At 37.6% G+C, this 18,836-nt stretch overlaps 1 protein-coding gene across 1 annotated transcript; it reads right to left on the reverse strand.

Moving 5' to 3' along the window:
• Positions 1–886: 886 nt before the first annotated feature.
• On the reverse strand, positions 887–3,681 carry LOC147633476 (divinyl ether synthase CYP74M3-like). The gene is made up of 2 exons (XM_086806562.1): positions 3,049–3,681; positions 887–2,261 (listed from the first exon to the last, which is right to left on the reverse strand). Exons 1-2 carry the CDS (start codon positions 3,325–3,327, stop codon positions 1,080–1,082), a joined length of 1,461 nt encoding a protein of 486 aa, XP_086662688.1. The 5' UTR covers positions 3,328–3,681; the 3' UTR covers positions 887–1,079.
• Between the last annotated feature and the right edge of the window lie 15,155 nt (positions 3,682–18,836).

An 18,836-nucleotide genomic window follows, 5' to 3' on the forward strand; every position in this document is an offset into this window, starting at 1 on the left:
CCTAAAGCTTTTTTCGTGAAATCCAAAAAATATGTTTTAATTTAACATTTTGCTCATGCTTTTACCTTTTGACAAGTGATGGACCCATTTGATTCATGGATGTGGATGGATTACATGATGAATGCCAAATTTCCATTTGTTTATTGCCTTGCAATAAACAAATTACCTTGCAAACTCAAAACCAAGTGGTGTATTGGAAATTCAATAGTGCCTAAAGCTTTTTTCGTGAAATCCAAAAAATATGTTTTAATTTAACATTTTGTTCATACTTGCCTTTTCTTTCCCTTTTTTGCTGAATCTACTTTTGCCTTCCCTAACTGAGAAATTCGTGGTAAGTGAAAAATTGAGCAAAAAACTATTAAATTCTCTCTCTCTCTCTCTCTCTCTCTCTCTCTCTCTCTCTCTCTCTCTCTCCAACACAAGCAAGCAAGCCTCTCAAATAGAAATTCATGCTCTCTCTCTTAAACCATGGAAAATTCTCTCTCTCTCTCTCTCTCTCTCTCTCTCTCTCTCTCTCTCTCCAACACAAGCAAGCATGCCTCTCAAACAGAAACTCATGTTTTCTCTTTTATTTGCCACATACAAGCTTGTGTGCCTTGTTTAGCCCATGGTACGTATGTGTGCATGAATGTAGCTTTATGCATACATGATATTATAGTGTGGCTTTATGCAATTGATTGTATGAGTCATGATAAAATCAGGGGTGGGGGGCTAGTGGGGCAAGAACACTCTAGCCAAGGATGGTATGAGTTCGAATCTCCCCCTGTGCTCGCTCCACAAGAAGGGGTGGTGTGAGTAATGTCTCTTTGCAAAAAATTAGAAATTCTAAAAAAAAAAATTAAAAAAACACCACATGATCAAATCCATAAAAATTGAAGAGAGTGTGCTAAGTGATGATTAATTAAGGAAGAGGCATGAGTAGTAATAACGATATAAATAGAGATGAAAGCAGGTGGCAACAAGAGCAAGGATTATTTGCGTGATTATGCAGCAGGCAAGGCGTAGCGATCAGAAGGGTGCTACGGCGGCGGTGGTGGTGGTGGTGGCGGTGGGCGGTGGCGGTGGGTGGTGGGTGATGATCAGGCGCCCTTGTTGAGGGAGGAGAAGTTGACGGTGATCTGGTTGCCTCGAACAGTGGGCTTGAAGGTGGTGAAGGAGTCGTAGTGGAGGAAGAGGCAGGCCAAGAAGGTCTGCGAGAGGAAGGGCACCAGGTCGGCAGCAGCGCAGTGCTTGTTGGCCACAGACGCATGCCCATCTGCAGGCCCATTCCCCCACACCACATACTTCAACAGCTCCTTCCCCCTCTCCCCCATATACCTCTCAGCTATGAAGGTGTCTGGTTCCTCAAACACCCTCGCATCCCTTGTTGCAAATGGCTGACACCCCCCTATCAGCTCCCCCTTCTTCACCTCATACCTCGCATCATATGTCTCTATCACCAAATCCTCCTTGGCCTTTGCATACTGGTACGGCACCGGCGGCGACATCCTCAAACACTCGTACACCGTCGATTTCACCAGCTCCATCTTGTTTATCGCCGCCACCGTCAGCTTGCCGCCGCCCTCGGTCTTCACCGCCTCCCGCACCTCCGTCGCCAGGGCTTCATGTAGCTTGTGGCCTGCTGTCCCCACATGCCCTACCATGGTGGGGAAGAAGAGGTTCAGCCCTCCAAAGGCATTGAACCCAGTGAAGAAGATGATGTTATGGAGGGCATCATGTCGCTCGAGGCCGTACTTGATCTCCGCCATGTCGAGGAGCTCGGTGCCGTATGTCTTGTAGAACTTCACAAGCCTTCTGTAGAAGATGGAGACAAAGCAGTAAGGGATGGGGAAGGTATGTATGAGGAGCTCTTCTAGCAGGTGGGGGAGGCCGGCGCTGGCGATGGGGGCAAGTTGGGGGGCAAGCCATGCTTGGAACAAGAAGGGGCCATGTGTTTTGAGGCTGCCCTCACCTGGAGCCACAGGATCTCTGCCCACAATAGTCCTTAAGAGCACATTGCATGCCACTTGAGCTGTCTGTGCATTCACCTGAGCCTTGCCCTTCTTCTTCATCTCGCTTTCCCATACAGGGAAGATCTCGGCCGCCGCTTTCTCCATCTCCGGGATCCACTTGCTGGCATTCAGCTTGATGAGGTCCATGATGAATGACTTGATCCTTGTGTGCCTATCCTCCGAGGGATCCAGATATACGCAGGGTCGGATCCCGCCGTAGAATGATGTGCTGGGCATGTAGTTGGCTAGAAGCACATTCATCTTCTCCACCTGCAAACCCAATAAAGGCCATCTTGAGGACATTTCCTAGCATCCCAAATGCAGTAAAGTGCCTTATAAAAAGCCAAATTTGACTGCACAATTTCTGTTACTGTTACAATTTAGCTTTTTATAGGTGTTTCAAAAAAAGAACCAACTTACTGTGTAAAAAATACATCTGTTTTATGGGAATTTCCCATGTGAAACACACACACATAAATGCATACATACATACCGATGTACTACTACATACATACCCACATACAATGAAAATTATAAACTCAAATAATCTTCAATTTTAGATCAGCAAAATGCCCATGTCTTTCCTTTGCTTATTACATTAATTGTGAGGTTAATTTACCTTGGTGCCATCTAATGAACCTGGGGAAGCTCCTAATAGATCAATGATCATTCAACCAAGCGCCTAATTGTGAGCCAAACTTAATTAGCAGCTTAATGATAACTAATTCATGGAGAAGCTCCTAATTATGAGCTAATTTTTTATTTAAAACCACAAACGGTGTGACATCCTCAATCTCCAAGCCAGAAACAAAGCATTGGAATTTTCTTCTAAATTAATCTCCTCAAATAATGAGGCCAACGATCAAGAAATCTATTTAAGAAGGATAGTAGGCAGACTAATATCAAATTAAGAGACCCATGTACAGGGTTTTTGATTTAAATGATAGGATTAATGGTAATTAAGTAGGCAGAGCAATATCAAATTGAGAGACCCATGTACAGGGTTATTGATTTAAATGAGAGGATTAATGGTAATTAAGGGGAGGTGATTAATTACCTTGGTGACATCAAAGATGATGGGGAAGCTTTTCTGGTCAAGGAGCATGATGACCTTGCTGATGGGAAAGCCAGGGGGGCTGGGGGCAACATTAACTCTGAAAACTGTGCTGTTGTATTTCTTCAACCTGGAAGCCCAGAATTCAGTCTCACCTTGAAACCAGAAAAAATCAAGCCTGTCTTTGATGGCCCCAAAATAAGGTAAGCCATAATTGCCTGGTATAATCTTCAATGGAAGCTTAGATGATGATAATACTGAGCTGCTCCCTTCACTGCCCATTGCTTATAACTAATCAAAGCTTTTAACTCACTAATCAAAAAGCTAGCAAACCTTTAAGTTAATCGGAGCTTTCAACACACACACACACACACACACACACACACAGACAGAAGATTCTAATCAAAATGATATTAGCCTTGTTGGGTGATCACAAGCTTCTATGGTAGGCTGATTAATGTCGTGCAAAACCCAAGGATTTGTATATAATCTCTCTTAAGATCAACACTAATTTGCTCAGGATTAAGCTGATTTGGAGCTTTTCTCAGGAGAGTGGAAGGCTTCTGCTACAACAACAAAGGCGGCTTAGCAACATAGAAAGGCTTCAGTGAGGCACCAAATTAAAATACATGTTGATGAGTGGAAGTGAAAATGAAATAATTTATAATGATTTCTGCCTCTTGATATTGAAAGGCGCTATTTGAAATTGAGGAAAAGTTGACTTGTTTAGGTTTTAGGAAGGGATTACGTAGTGCATGTTAAGGAGGCTCTAATTATGGCTCTTAATTAAGCTGGCTATTGTGGGTTTATACTTGAATTAGCATTGTAAAACAAAGGCAAGATGCTTTAACTAATAAATGCATAAAAACATTTTTGGTTGCTTATATTTGGGTGGTGTTTTTTTTGACCAAGCACGTGTGGGTTTATATTAGAATTAGCATGTAGGTGGTGTTTTTTTTTTGGCCAAGCACGTGTGGGTTTATATTTGAATTAGCATTATGGGTGGTGTTTTTAATTTCCAACAAGCACGTGAATGACCATGTAGGAATAGTGTGTGCTGTTAAGGTCCAAAATGTGACCAGTGTGCTATTAAGGGATGAGTCCAAAATGACTACTTCCATTCAAGACTTGCAACCTTGAGAATCTCATTTTTTCTAAGTTGGTGGGTGTAGGAGTGGAGTGTTGGGGAAAGTGCACACATCGCCGTCGCCCCCCACGTGTCCACATGCACATTGATCCTTCTCACCATGGAACTATTTTTCCTCACCCTACACACATCAGTCCTTCGTGCTTGTACTACAAAATTGAAGAGGAGATGGTTTATCTTAATGCCTTTACATGTAACCATGGAGTATTGAAGAGGACACGATAATATTTCAGAGGAGATGGTAATATTTCAACTCCCATTTTCCTTGTACTTCTATCTAAATATCATGATTTCTTGAAATTCTTAAAAGCAACTTTTTCTTTTTCAGAAGGGCACGTGTACTATACGGGTTAGAGCATGGAAGTCTCAACAAGCAAAGGTCTTAAATTCAATTCTCACCCCGGTGGCATTGCAAGTGCGTGGAGAAAGGACCCCACTCACGAGTATGTGTGTGTGTGTGTGAATAAAAATGGGTCAAAGGTCCCGTGAAAGAGAGCAAGCTTTAAATTAAAACAGACCTGTCTTTTATCAAACCTTAGTTTCTTACATACCCTTTACCACTTTTACAAGAGAAGTACTCTAATCTAGAGAGAGAGAGAGAGAGAGAGAGAGAGAGAGAGAGAGAGAGAGAGAGAGAGGAATGGAGACCTTAAAGGAAGAGAAAACCATGCACCATCTATTTTGTTTTTTTAATTCTTTTAAAATTTGAGTCCCTAGGCAAATATTTCATACGAAAAAAAGACCCCCAAAAAGAGTCTAACAACAATCTCTTTCCATTCACAATTACCTTTAATAAAAGTGCACCTTTTCTTGCACATCTTCTTTTACAATGACATGCAAAAGAAAAAAAAAAGCAAACAATCTATCTCTTTCTATTCACAGTTTACCTTGAATATAAAAGTGCACCTTTTCTTGCAAACTTATAAGTTTTGGTTTATGTGGGATTCTCTTTGATCACTTATGATTTTTTTTTGGTTGAAAAGGAAAGAAGGTGTAAAAAGTAGGTGCTTGAGTTTGGTTGTAGGCAAGTTTGATTGTAGACAAGCATCATGATTAGTTTTTTGCATACAAAAATGATTTATTTGTAGTTTTATCTATGTTAAACCAACAAAAAAAGAACTATGTTATAAACTGGACATAGACATTGTAATCATCTCTTTGATATTAAATTGTTTTTAGGGTAGTAGAGTTCACAAACTTCTTTGTGTAGAACGTTCGAAAATTCATTAATAATGTCGTTTGATAAGAGACATAGTTAAATATCATTGAGTTCTTTAAACACAATTAAGATAACATTTTGACTTTTGATTGAATAATTGTGTCCTTTTCTTATCTAATTCTTAAGGTGTGAATGATCAATAATATCCAGGTATCCACCTAGGTGGTAAGCAATCTACGATCTAAAGAATGATCGTGTGAATGAAAACACACACAAGGGGAATTACCAATTGATCTAGGGTATAAAGAACAACTACTAGAGTTGGTTAAGGGCACAGTGAGAAAAATGCCATGCAATATCTATGATCCAAGAAGTTGTTAGGAGTAGCTTTAACCTCAAAACCATAATAAAAAGGCACAAGCAAGATTTTGCTATCTACTTTATCTAAGAGACCATTGTAGAAGATCACATGCTTGAAAAATTTTGATTTATTGCATGAGAGAAGAAATCAATGACCATGCAGAGAAGTTCCAATATAACTGCATCATCAATTGTAAAGAAGATATTTGAGTGTGTCCAATGAAGAGACACATCTGTTCTATTCCCATTGTAAGCAATTGGCAAGGTATGTCAAAAGAAATAAGGGCAACTTCATTACTTATGCCTTTTGCTTAATTCTTTTTAGCTGAGCATGATCTATAACCTCCTCCAACAAGACTAGAACCGCCTCCATGAACATGTTAGTGGCTAGTAAAGGAATCATGTAAGTTAGCTAACTTAAGGCATTTTGGTTTAATTGGTGTAAATTTAGCCAAACTAGTGTTAAATTTAATATTAGCTTTAGTAATACTTTTTCTCATCTTATTAGTGCAATATAGCTTTATCTCTAGTGTCAAATTTAATATTAGCTTTAGTAATATTTTATCTCATCTCATCAGTGCAATTTCCAAACATGGTATCAAATTTTCTATGGCTATGTGACCCATCTTTTTCTTCATTAGTGTTCAATTAAATGAGAAGATTAATTATATTTTGATGGAGCTTTGATGGATCCTTGGATCCAACTAAAAAATAAGAGCTTTGTTTACTTGAGGGTATCTACTTTAAATTAATCCTTAAGATTATACACAAGATGCCGTAATCTATTATGATCAAATGGCGATCAAAGTTGATGTCATTACTGTTATGATGTTGTTACTATTATGATAACATTGCTTTTCTTTTTACCAATTACTTCATAATAACATCAACATGTGGCCTATCATGATCAAGTCTTGAGAGATGTAAGCTACATTCTTCATGCCCTTTGTGCTACCAATATTGTTTAAGGTAAAAAACAAAGTATAAGGTTTATGATGAAGCTCAAAGGGTATCAGAACAACTGGGTTTTGATAGATGTTAAAGATGTTTTTCCAAGGAAGACAACTTCTTCTTTTGTAGGGTTTTGTCCTTGTCATTAAGACAAGAGAAGATGGTTGCCGTCTAGGAGTTCACATAGCACCATGTTACTATAGGCCCATGATTTATGGGGGTTAACCTTGGCCAACACAATATCAAGAAGATAAGAAGGGATAAAAATGATAATATCAAGAAGACAAGAAGGGATGAAAATGATAATATACTTGAGCTTCTCACAAACTCCTATGGGCCCCTATAAGAAAACACAATAGTCTATAAGAAAACACAATAGTGAAAGCAAGATCAACACAATACAAAGTGTTGATTTACAGAAAAAAGTGGAATAAACAATATTACTGCTTGTAAACTTTAATCAAGCTGATGGTTGTCCACCCTCCTGTGTGCTCCGGTTAAGGAGCCTTGATGGAGATCTAGACAAATTCTAGATGGAATAAACAATATTATTGCTTGTAAACTTTAATCAAGCTGATGGTTGTCCGCCCTCTTGTGTGCTCCGGCGGTTGATGGAGATCTAGACAAATTCTAGATGGAGGATGTCTCGCTTACAAAATTGCTTAAACATAATGATCTCAATGATGAACTAAGGCTACCAAACTAGTCTATATATAGCGCTCAAGAGCATGGATATAGGTTGGCGACGTCAGCCAACCCACGACTTGATCCAAAATGACCAGCCAATTATAGAGAAACTATATCATACAATTGGGGCTATATTAGACTACAATAACTTTTTGAAGTGACTTTGCACAGCTCCGACAGTCTCCTAAGAACATTGTGTCCTTGGTTTGTTGTGCCCAATACTCTCTAATGTAGTCACTTAGCCCGCAAGAATACACAGGTGCTCAGCAACACGACTACTCCTCATAAAGGTAGCCTTACAAAATAGAGCACACTCGTCGCTCATAGAAACAACACAAGGGTGGAGCATTGAGAAAGTGATTTTCTGATACCCTCATCAATATCCACGTGTAGGTGAACTACCTCTTCAGTCCCCCAACATCAAGTCAATGAAGATGGCTCTTTAAGAAATATCTTCCCATAGCCTTTATGCAAATGTATGCACAATTCTTTGTTGATGGGTAGTGTAGATAAGCTCCACCTCTCCATCCATAATAAGCTCATACACCACATGATGATATTGTAACTTAATGTGCTTCATGCGAGTATGAAACATCGGGTTCTTGGCAATCGCCATGCAACTTTGATTTTCACACAACAGCCCTGACTCTCCCTTTTGAGTAACACCCATGTCTCCTAAGATCCTTCTCAACTAGACTGCTTTACATGAAGCAAAGAATGTTAGCCTTTGTAGAAGAAAGTGCCAGTATTGGGTGCTTCTTGTCACTCATCCGGGATGTAATTCCAAACCCAATAAGAAAACAATAACCAAAAAGCAAATTCATGGCATCACAATCTCCTATCCAATCTAAGTCACAAAAGTCAGTCTCACGGAATTGCCTGATTTGTAATTGATGCCATATCCAATGGTACCACACCTACATCCCTTCCTTCCCAGTGGTTCTCTTAGAACCTACTAAGGACACCAACTGTCAAGCTATGTATTGCACAAAAATACCAAATCGCCACTAGCTTACAATGCTTCTTTATACCTACAACAAGTGGAGAAGGATATTCTATAGAAAGCTTTGCATCAACCTCCATGGGTGTAACCACACTAACTTGCAATCATCCATGCCAAATGCCTTCAAAATTTAATTTTCATACTTTTGCTAAGAAAGAAATGAAGATTCTATTAGACTCTTTCCAAACTTCAATCCCCAAATAGACACGTTCTATCATTTCAAACTCTGAATTCAACATCTCCTATGTCTGCCGGATTTTCGCTTCATGGTTTCCCATCATGAAGAAGTCATCCCCACATATAGAACAATCCTACCTTGCTTAGAGAAAATATATGAACTTGCATGATAGGCTTTTAGACAGACCAATTATGAAAAAGCATCATCCACCTATGCCCAAGGGGCCTATTTCAGCCTATACAATGCCTTCCTAACTCTACAAACTTTGTTTTCTGTACCGGGTATCTCAAAACTGGGTGGATGTGCCACATAAATCTTCTCCTTGAGATAGCCATTCAAAAATGCTGACTACTTCACATCCATTTGTAGTATCGGTCACTTCCCATGAACGGCCAAGGCTAGTACTATGTATCAATATTGGTCAATCTCTTAAAATTCAAACCCTTTAACCTATGCAAACCCTCTTCCACACAGAAGATTTATGTTGTACTTATCCAATGTACTATCAAACTTATACTTGGCCTTCCAAACCTTTCGTTTTGTAGGATGACCCACAAGCTCCCAATTCCCAAGGGTGGTTTCTCAAATTTAAGCTATACTCTGATTTGCATGGCCCCCCTCAAGTTTGTATCTAGTAATGCTTTCTCCAAGCTGGTTATCTCATGTACTTTCATTATCTCAGCCCCATCAAGGAGATATTGACATTGTGATTGAAGGACCTCGTGTACTTCACTATTCTCTTAAATTTGTGAACAGCTCTTCTGACCAACAAAGCTTTGCCATCTACTTTACCCATTTAGGATACAGCCCCCTCTGTTGTGCTGATGAATCCACCTCTTATAGAGTTGGTACTATCTCTAGTGGTTGTGTCTACTGGGCTACTTCTTCATTGAAGGATATTGTGAACAGAGCCTTTTCCTTCTTCTGATGAGGTTGTTCTCCTTGAACACCACATTATCTCCTTTGCCTCTGGGTCATATAGTCGGTAACCCTTTGACTCTATAATATACCCCAAGAACATACCCTTCTTGCTCTTGGAATCCCACTGGATTCTAAATAAGTCTATAACTTACAATTTCTTATTTGAATAAGCTTCTTCATTGCTTTTGTGTAGCTCTTGTTAAAGGATATGCCTAAGAAACTACCTTGACACAAAAAGAATTATGTAATCCTTTGCCTTTTAGCATACTCCACACCATCTCCATAAACTCTGTGATTCTTGTGCTCTACAACACCATTGGGAAGACCACCGGGTGTGCCCGAGTGCTTACCACAATGGCTACTACTCATAAAGGGGGCCTTGCAAAATAGAGCACATCCATCACCCATAGAAAAAACATAAGGAGCATTGAGCAAATGCTTTTCCAACAATCCCCTAAGGCTCCTAATTTGTAAATGTGGATGGGATCAAGGAATTCATAATAGAAATAAGAGAAAAATTGGAAGGTTTCTCTAGTTAAGAGGTTCTTTGAGGATAATCATGTTTATGGGCTTGAAAGTCTAGGCCTTCTTGTCTTTTTTCATCAATCTCTTAAGATTTTTAAAGAGAATCTTGAGGCTAGCTATTGCTTCTAATAAGTTGGTGAGCTTGGTAGATGTTGAACCACGTAAGGACATCAAGTTGTAGGAGTAACAACTTCTCTAAATTCTCATATAGTTAAAGAGCATTGGAATCAAGATTAATCTACGTGTTGTGAAATTATTCATCTTTGTTGCATGCAAAAAGACTAGGATCTATAATTGAAGGTGCAGATAATTAGTGGATCCAAATTTGACTACACTACCTGCTAGTGTGTTTTAAAGGGTTACCCTACCCAAGACAAAATCAAGAAGGCAAGAAGGGATAAAACAATAATTATGAATATCCCCGATCTTCTCACAAGATCCCCATGGGGAGCCAAAGTTGGTAGATAGCACCTAAGGCTCCTCATTTTCAAATGTGGATGGAGTCAAGGAGGAATTCACTATAGAAATAAGAGGAGATTTTGTTAAGGCATTAAAAGATGAGGAAGGTTTCTCTAGTTTTAATAAAATGATCTTTGAGGCTATGCATGTTTGTGGGAAAGAGCCATCACATAATATTTAAATTGTTTCTCAGGACCATTATATCTACACTTCTTGTATTTTTTCATGAATCTCTTAAGACATTTAAAGAGAACCTTAAGGCCAGTTATTTCTCTGATAAGTAGGTAAGCCCCATTGTCAGATGTTAAACTAAGAAATGACGTCAAGTTGTAGGAGTAAGAAGTTCTCTAGATTGTCATAGTTCAAGAGCATTGGAATGAAGATTAATCTAAGTGTTATAAAATGCTTCATCTTTGAGGCATGCAAAAGACCTAGAACTATAATTGATGGTGCCAAAAGACCATTGGTGGATCTGAATTTAACTCATTATCAAACTAGCCATGGACATCTTATTAGTGCCAGAAGACCATTGGTGGATCCAAATTTGACTAGTTTATCAAGCTCACCATGGAAATCTTTTTCGTTATCAAGGTATATAAAACTTAAATTTTGGATATTTAGAAACATGGTATATAAATTATAAAGGCTACCGTACCCACTAGTGTAATTTCTAAAACGAGAAACCAAGGATCTCAAGAAGCGCATGCATGAAAATACAAAAAATGAGAAAGAACACCCGATTGGGTCCCAACTGTCCCCCAAGCATGTGCCAAAAGCATCCCTGCTTGAGTATTTTAATTCCATCAATAGATTACATGGCTATTTTTACCCCAAGCTTGCTCTACAAGCTTTATTTTTACAAAAAATACATAGTAAAATATTTCAAAAATCTCATTCCTATGACAGTCCTCCCAGTTTAGGAGATAACCATTCTCGGTTGTAACTATCAGCACACAACGAGTGATCAAACACATTAATTGTTCCCACATTGGATTCACTCACAATGTCATTACATATTTAAGTGGATTCATTCTCAATAATTAATTGGATTCACTCCGAATGTCCTCACACACATCGCATGTGCCTTAGAGTTGATTGAATTCACTCACAATCAAACTCACAAAACCTTTGCATGTGCCACATGTGTCCTAGAGTTGATCGGATTCCGAACTCCCATAATCTTTACATGCGTCACACATGTCTTAGAGTTGATTGGATTCACTCACAATCAAACTCCTATAATCTTTACAGCGTCACACATATCTTAGAGTTGATTGGATTCACTCACAATCAAACTCCTATAATTTTTACATATGTCACACATGTCTTAGAGTTGATCGAATTCACTCACAATCAAACTCCTACATTAGATTTACTCACAATGTTTTCATACGCGTCACACATATTCACAAAGTCTACCACACGTCTCACACATGTCACGACTGGTTGGATTCACTCACAACCAACTAGGTTCACCCTCTAAAGAATGAGATTCACTCTCAATTCTTATACCACACTGGGTCACCCTCATCAAAAAAATAATCAAAAGAGTTGATCAGATTCACTCACAATCAAACTCACACATTCCTTACATGCATCACACATGTCATAGTTAATTGGATTCGCTCACAACCAACACTCAATTTGTGATAAGTTATCCATCACAGATAAATATTATCAAGCATCCATCATAGACATATATAAAAGATACATGGACTTCTATGTGTAATAAATTCTAGTGTCCCATAACACCAGAAATTATCCCACACAAATCTAGAGATAAGTATGCATCGAAATACTTCACACGCGATTAATCTTGTGTTCCATACCACGAGAATAAAGTATAGTTCAAGATGGAAGGGCCAGCTCCTCCGAGAAGTTCTTCTTTTGATGCATAAGAACTCTCCTTGAAATTTTGCAAAAACTCTTAAATAAATTTATTGTAAAGATAAACCAATGAATATGTTATGCTAAGAGTCAAAGTAGTCATCATGGTAGTCTTGTTCTTCATCATCATTGAGACCAAGTGAGTTAACAAATATTAAATAAAATTTGATGACGTAAAAATAAAATCCAAAAGAAAGAGATAGAGAATTTAAAACAATTTGTGAATAACTGAAAATGTAATTATTGGGTAAAGATGAAGACTTATCATGTGTAAACCGAGTGAAAACTCAACATGGCTCAAAACTCAACATGGCTCCATGGCAGAGATCATTGGTATAACCTGCACATCATGCGTACACCACACATAACAACATGCGTACACTCATGCATAAACTCAAGACTATTGTATTCATGATTATGACAAAAATTGCTTAAGTAATAATCACATAACCTAGAATAACGTTAGTCCAAGCTAGGTGCATAATCTAAAAATTTACCCTAATCACAAGTCCTTTTGCGGAGCTAAGAAAATATCCAAAACCGTGGAATCGAATGATTGGTCAAAATAGTATAACAATGATCGTAACCGTATAACAATAATGCTGGAGTCGATCTTGTCCTGCGCCACTAGAGCGATCCACGTATCTATCAAACGAGAGAGTGAGAATACGCGATGCTAATGACATTCACTTGTTTTCTTTCTTTTAATTTTTTTTCTCTTTTAAAAAAATAAATAAATGAATAAATAAATCTCTCTCTCTCTCTTCTTACTTTCTTTATTTCTTTCTCTTATGATTCTCCTTCTTTTCCTCATCTTCTTCTTCCTCTTCTTATTATTATTAATTTTTCCTCTTCTTTTTTTCTTGTTTTTTCCCCTTTTTCTTTTTCTCTTTCTTCTCGCTCCTCTTTTTCTTCTTCTTCTTCTTCTTTTTCTCTCGCTTTTCTTCTTCTTCTTCTCCCTCTTCTTTCTCTTGCCTTTCCTGTCTTCTTCTTCTTCTTCTTTTTCTTCTCCTCTCTTGTTTTTCTTCTTCACTTTCCTTTTTCCTCTTTCTTATCATTGGACCTCCTCTTCTCCTTCTCCTTCTCTCTTCTTCTTCTTCTTCTTCTCTTTCCTCTCTCTCCTCCTCCTCTTCTTCTTCTTCTTTTTCTCTTTTTGTTTCTTCTCCTCCCACGGCTCACCTCTCGCTGCCACTCATGGGTCTCTTTATCCCATCAGGCATCTAGTTCACGTAGCAAAGAAGGTATAAGATGCACAAAGGGTTTCCCTCGCCTTCCAAACGTCGGAGAGAGGGAAAGTCTCCTCCTTGTGGTCGTGGCCAACACGCCGTCTCCTGGTGACGAGGTCCACAAGCCCGTTTTATCCGGTCGACGGTTGTACTACTGGCTACCATAGATGGCAGTTCCCAGTTATTCTTGCTGCTTATGTCTGGTCGGCACCGGTGTCCCTTAGGACTTGTGTTTGTGTGGGTGTGGCTATTTCTACTCTCGTCTACTAGATGGCCGTCTGAGTGCCGCAACAATAACCAAAGCTTTTTGTCTCACAATTTGATGGAGCGTCGCCATGGCTCTGATACCATTGAAACGAGAAACCAAGTATCTCGAGAAGCGTGCACATCAAAATACAAAAAACAAGAGAGAACACCAGATTGGGTCTCCTGATGAGATGAGGTCCGCAGGCCCATTTTATCCGATCGACGGTTGTACTGGCTGCCATAGATGGGAGTTCCCAGTTGTTCTTGCTGCTTATGTCTGGTCGGCACTGGTGTCCCTTAGGACTTGTGTCCGTGTGGGTGTGGCTATTTCTACTCTCGTTTGCTAGATGGCCGTCTGAATGCCGCAACAATAACCAAAGCTTTTTGTCTCACAATTTAATGGAGCGTCGCCATGGCTCTGATACCACTAAAATAAGAAACCAAGTATCTCAAGAAACGTGTGCATCAAAATACAAAAAACAAGAGAGAACACCAGATTGGGTCCTAACTGCCCCCAAGCATGTGCCAAAAGCATCCCCACTTGAGTATTTTTTAGTACTTTTATTCCATCAAAAATAGATTACATGGCTATTTTTAGCCATGCCCAAGCTTGCTCTACAAGCTTTCTTTTTACAAAAAATAGATAGTAAAATATTTAGAAATCTCACTCTCATGACAATTTTGATAATTTTCCATTCTATTTGTACTGTTACTATTTCTTGACTTTTCAAAATAAGTTTAAAAAGGAAACACGGTGTTATGTTATAAGTAGGTTCTTAAGGTTAAGCATATGCAAGTGTCATAATTAGTTGTTTGTATTAAAGAATGATTATAAAAAGATGTTTTTTCAACCCTTCTAGCATTTCACACCACCGTGTGTTTGTGCATTAAGTCTATCGACAACCTCTCACACAGAAGCAAACGTAGAAGCGTGTTGATATCAAATTCTATTCTTCAAAAAATGATGCTACCACCACTGACGCTTAATATAGATGGCTATTTTAAGTCATATATATATATATATATATATATACATACATACATACATATATATATATATATACGTACATACATATATACATACATACATATATATATATATATATATACGTACATACATACATACATACATACATACATATATATATATACATACATACGTACATACATACATATACATACATACATATACATACATACATACATACATACATACATATATATATACATACATACATACATACATACATACATACATACATACATACATATATATATACATATATATATTAATGATATCACACGTTCAACCTTAAGGGACTAAAATCTCATCATATGCTATTTTTTCTTACTACCCCCATGGCCATGACTCTCTTTTCTACTCACTTGCCCTTTGCTCAGTTTGGGCTCCCACATTATCTTTTGCCACACGTGCCCTTTTGGTAGGTTTGAGCTCCCACATTATCTTTCTACCTTTAGAATCGTACCATTACATTGCATTTTTTTGCTACATCTCAATGATCTCATCCTCTGATAGAAGCTTGCAAGCTGGTTGAGACAAATAGTAGTGAAAGCTATATAGTAGGTAGTTTGCATAGGAGGTTGGAGAGACATTAGCCCAATCTTGTACAGGGCATGATGATGTATTCTTCTCATTATCAATATATCTCTCTTTATGCATTAAAAAAAATAATCTCATCTTTATTCAAAAAATAATAAGTTTTTTCCCCCTATAAAATAATCGTGATCTCTACATGTTTGTATTGTTACTAGATATCAAGGCTTTTTTTAGCGAGTTTGTGATTTTTTTCTTTTTTTTTTAAAAATATGCAACTAATTCCTAGTTGATGAGAGGACTCCTCAACTAGTTGATGAGAGGACTCCTCTCAGGGCCCACATGCCCTTTTACAAACACCACACCCCACACACACCCGTGGGCAACATTACAAGATAGCATCATTTAGGGTAGCCAGTAGGGTTTGAGCCCATAACCTCGAGCATATCAACCAAACACCTTAACAACTGAGCTACCGCCCAATGATAAAAGTGATTCCTTTTCAATGCTAATTTTATATCAATAAGTGCACTTTCATCCAAAAGTGTTTTTTTTCCCAAAAATTGATTCCTTTTCAATGCTAATTTTCTATCAATAGGTACACTTTCATGCAAAAGGCTCATGTACATCATATTCCATTTCTAAGCCCTTGTCTAGACTAAATTGTAGATCATCTACCCAATCTTTAATCTTACTTACATTTCAAAAGGCATTCTCATTTCTAGAAGAAATTTAATATGCACCTCACATGAAAGTGTGCTTGTTAGTTTTTTTTTCATGCACATGCAAAGTCTAGTTGTTGCGAAGATGCCCAAATCTGTCTGTCAATATATTTACACACATCCTTGCCTCCTATACATTACAAGACTAAGCTTCCACCTTCAATAAATATTTATCAGTGTTCTTTTGTGACTATCATGCTTATTGTTACCTTTCTCAGTTTCAAACATAGTCGTGAAATCACTATGCATCACTTTGTGTCCATAGGTTTTGTTTTAAAAAAAACTAGGCTTGTGGTGGATGGTGAAGTGACTCATTTGATGAGGCATTAACATACGTGTCCCATGATTGGATAAAGACTTTTGTGTTTGTGGAATGTGTTTACTAAATGCATGACTCGTTCTTTATAACAATGATGTGGTTGTGTTTACTAAATGCATGGCTTGTGCTTTTTAACAATGATTTGGTACTTGTGCTTTTTATAACAATGATATTGTTGTGGCAATGTTTACTAAATCCACTACTTTTGTGGTTGTGGAATAAATGCATGACTCCTGCTTTATAAAAATGATGAAAATCCATGAGAATTCCTTCAATCCTAATGTGTATAATACCACCTTATGCATGGCTTGAAGGTAAACATTTCTTGTTGTTGTTTGGTTGTTACCAATATTATTTGTTATGGTGGAGAAACTTCCTAGATTTGTATGTACTTTACAATGCTTCCAGCCATTAGTATTGTGCTTTCTACATGTGCTTTTGTGGTGGAGAAACTTCTTAGATTTGTATCTAGTTTACAATATTTGCAACCATTACTAACGTGGTTTTTACATGTGCTATGGTTTAGGGTTGCTTTTTTGTCTGTAAGCATGCTTCCTTCTTCAACTTTGGAGTAACTCTTTTAAGTAGTAGGTATGTCTTGAATTGGTCAAACGCGTTCATACAATTTTTACTACTATAATCATTTCTATGAGAAATTGATGTGTGGGGTTGTGTGGTCGTTATTATAATCATTTTGATAATTATCTTACATAGTTGATGTGCATATTGAGGCAAACTATCATTTTGAGACCTTGATAGGCATAGGTTCTATTCTTACAATTGTTAGTGATAATAGGAGGCTTAACATGTTATTGTACATAGGATGCATTATTGTACATAGGCTCATTATTCATGATACATAGGATTATTTGCCTTTAGTTGCTTTAGTTCATTGGTGAGAATTACCTTGTCAACAGCCTATAGATTTTGTCTTCCTTAGAATGTTGATAAATAGCCTATATATCATGATGAAGGTTCTTAATATTTAGGGCATGTCAGCTAGAGCCTTTTCTCATACAAAATCTTTTAGAAAGGTTAATTATGCGTGTCTTGTTGGAATCTGTTTTCTTATGGATTATTAAAAAGTTGAATGGCTTGTATTTTTATATATTAGAGAATCCTAAACTAGAGACAAGTGAAACTTTTGATTGGATTTTGATAAGATAATGTTACTAATGTGTGTTTAGAGGTTATAAAAACAATGTATAAATATGTGGGACTTCACAAGAAATTGAGTTTGCTAATAATGGGAGGTGTTGCTAAAACATAGGTTTCCTTTTAAGTGTTTGCCTAGGATAATGTCTTGAAGCTTATTTTATCATTAGATTATGTGCCTTCAATCTTATTTTATCCTTTTTGACATCAATGTTGTCTCTTGGCATCTAGAAGCAAGTGTGTCTCGCATTAATTATCCCTTTATGTATAATGGCTATGGTGTTGCATCTATTAATTTATGGTATGCTCTAAAGATTGTAACTACTACAACATAAAGTTATGCTTTTATAATAAATTAGTACAAAAAAGCCATTCCTTTTTTAGTAATGAAAATAAAAAGTGACATGAAAGTGTGTTTGGTTGTGAATTAATAAACATACACAATTTTATGATTTTGGCAATGTAGATTGCATACGGGGTTATTAAGTGTCAAAAGGCATTGTACATGAAGAGTGGTCAAACACTTGTGCCTCTATCCTTTACACTTTTGGATACCTGACCCATCTTATAATTAAGATGTCTAGAACATGGAAGTGATGGCTTAGATGTTTACCCATTGCCACCACCATCAGTTGCTACTTTTCAATAGTATACAAGAGCTCTAAATTAGTCACAGAACTCTCAAAATTAGCCATCATGGTTTCTCACCTATAATTTGAATGCAACAACTTATTGTGCTATACTTAAATCAAATCCAAGGAAATACCTTTGTGAGCCATTCCTCACATTGTCCTTTAACCTTACACATATTGTAACTATAGTTAACCCGAGTTAATACTTTGTTCGCAATATTTTTTTGTGCTAGTGGCATAGTTCTATCACTAGTTTACGTTAAAAAATGCCACCTATTCTAGAAGATTGAGGTTAACATCCTTATTTGAATCCAAGCTAACTTTTGAAATCTTCCTAACATTTTTTAGTGCCATTGTGACATGGGTGTATCACTAGAGTATGTTGAAAAAAGAACCACCCATTACACAAGATTGATGGTAATATCATAGCATGTTTGATTCTAGCAAATCTAAAAAAGGATTAAAATGATAGGGGCCCAAGGCTCTTCTGTTTTGTCTTTGCCACCCGACTCGGGTATTGAATTGCTACTTGGTGTAACGTCGTCTTCGCCGCCTGACTCAAACATTGAATTGCCGACGTGGGGGGGGGATTTGAAATGTACATTCGTGGGCCCAAAGCTAGAGTTTCAAAAAGTTATTGTTCCGCGTGAGGAAATGAG

This window comes from Cibotium barometz, chromosome 12, assembly GCF_041138505.1.
Source record: "Cibotium barometz isolate CiBa-2024 chromosome 12, ASM4113850v1, whole genome shotgun sequence".
In the NCBI taxonomy this organism is placed as follows: domain Eukaryota; kingdom Viridiplantae; phylum Streptophyta; class Polypodiopsida; order Cyatheales; family Cibotiaceae; genus Cibotium; species Cibotium barometz.

Coding starts and splice junctions, on each gene's coding strand:
- LOC147633476 (XM_086806562.1), bottom strand. CDS start 3,327: ATGGGCAGTGAAGGGAGCAGCTCAGTATTATCATCATCTAAGCTTCCA. Junction 2,262..3,048: donor TCATCTTTGATGTCACCAAG/GTAATTAATCAC, acceptor TTGGGTTTGCAG/GTGGAGAAGATGAATGTGCT.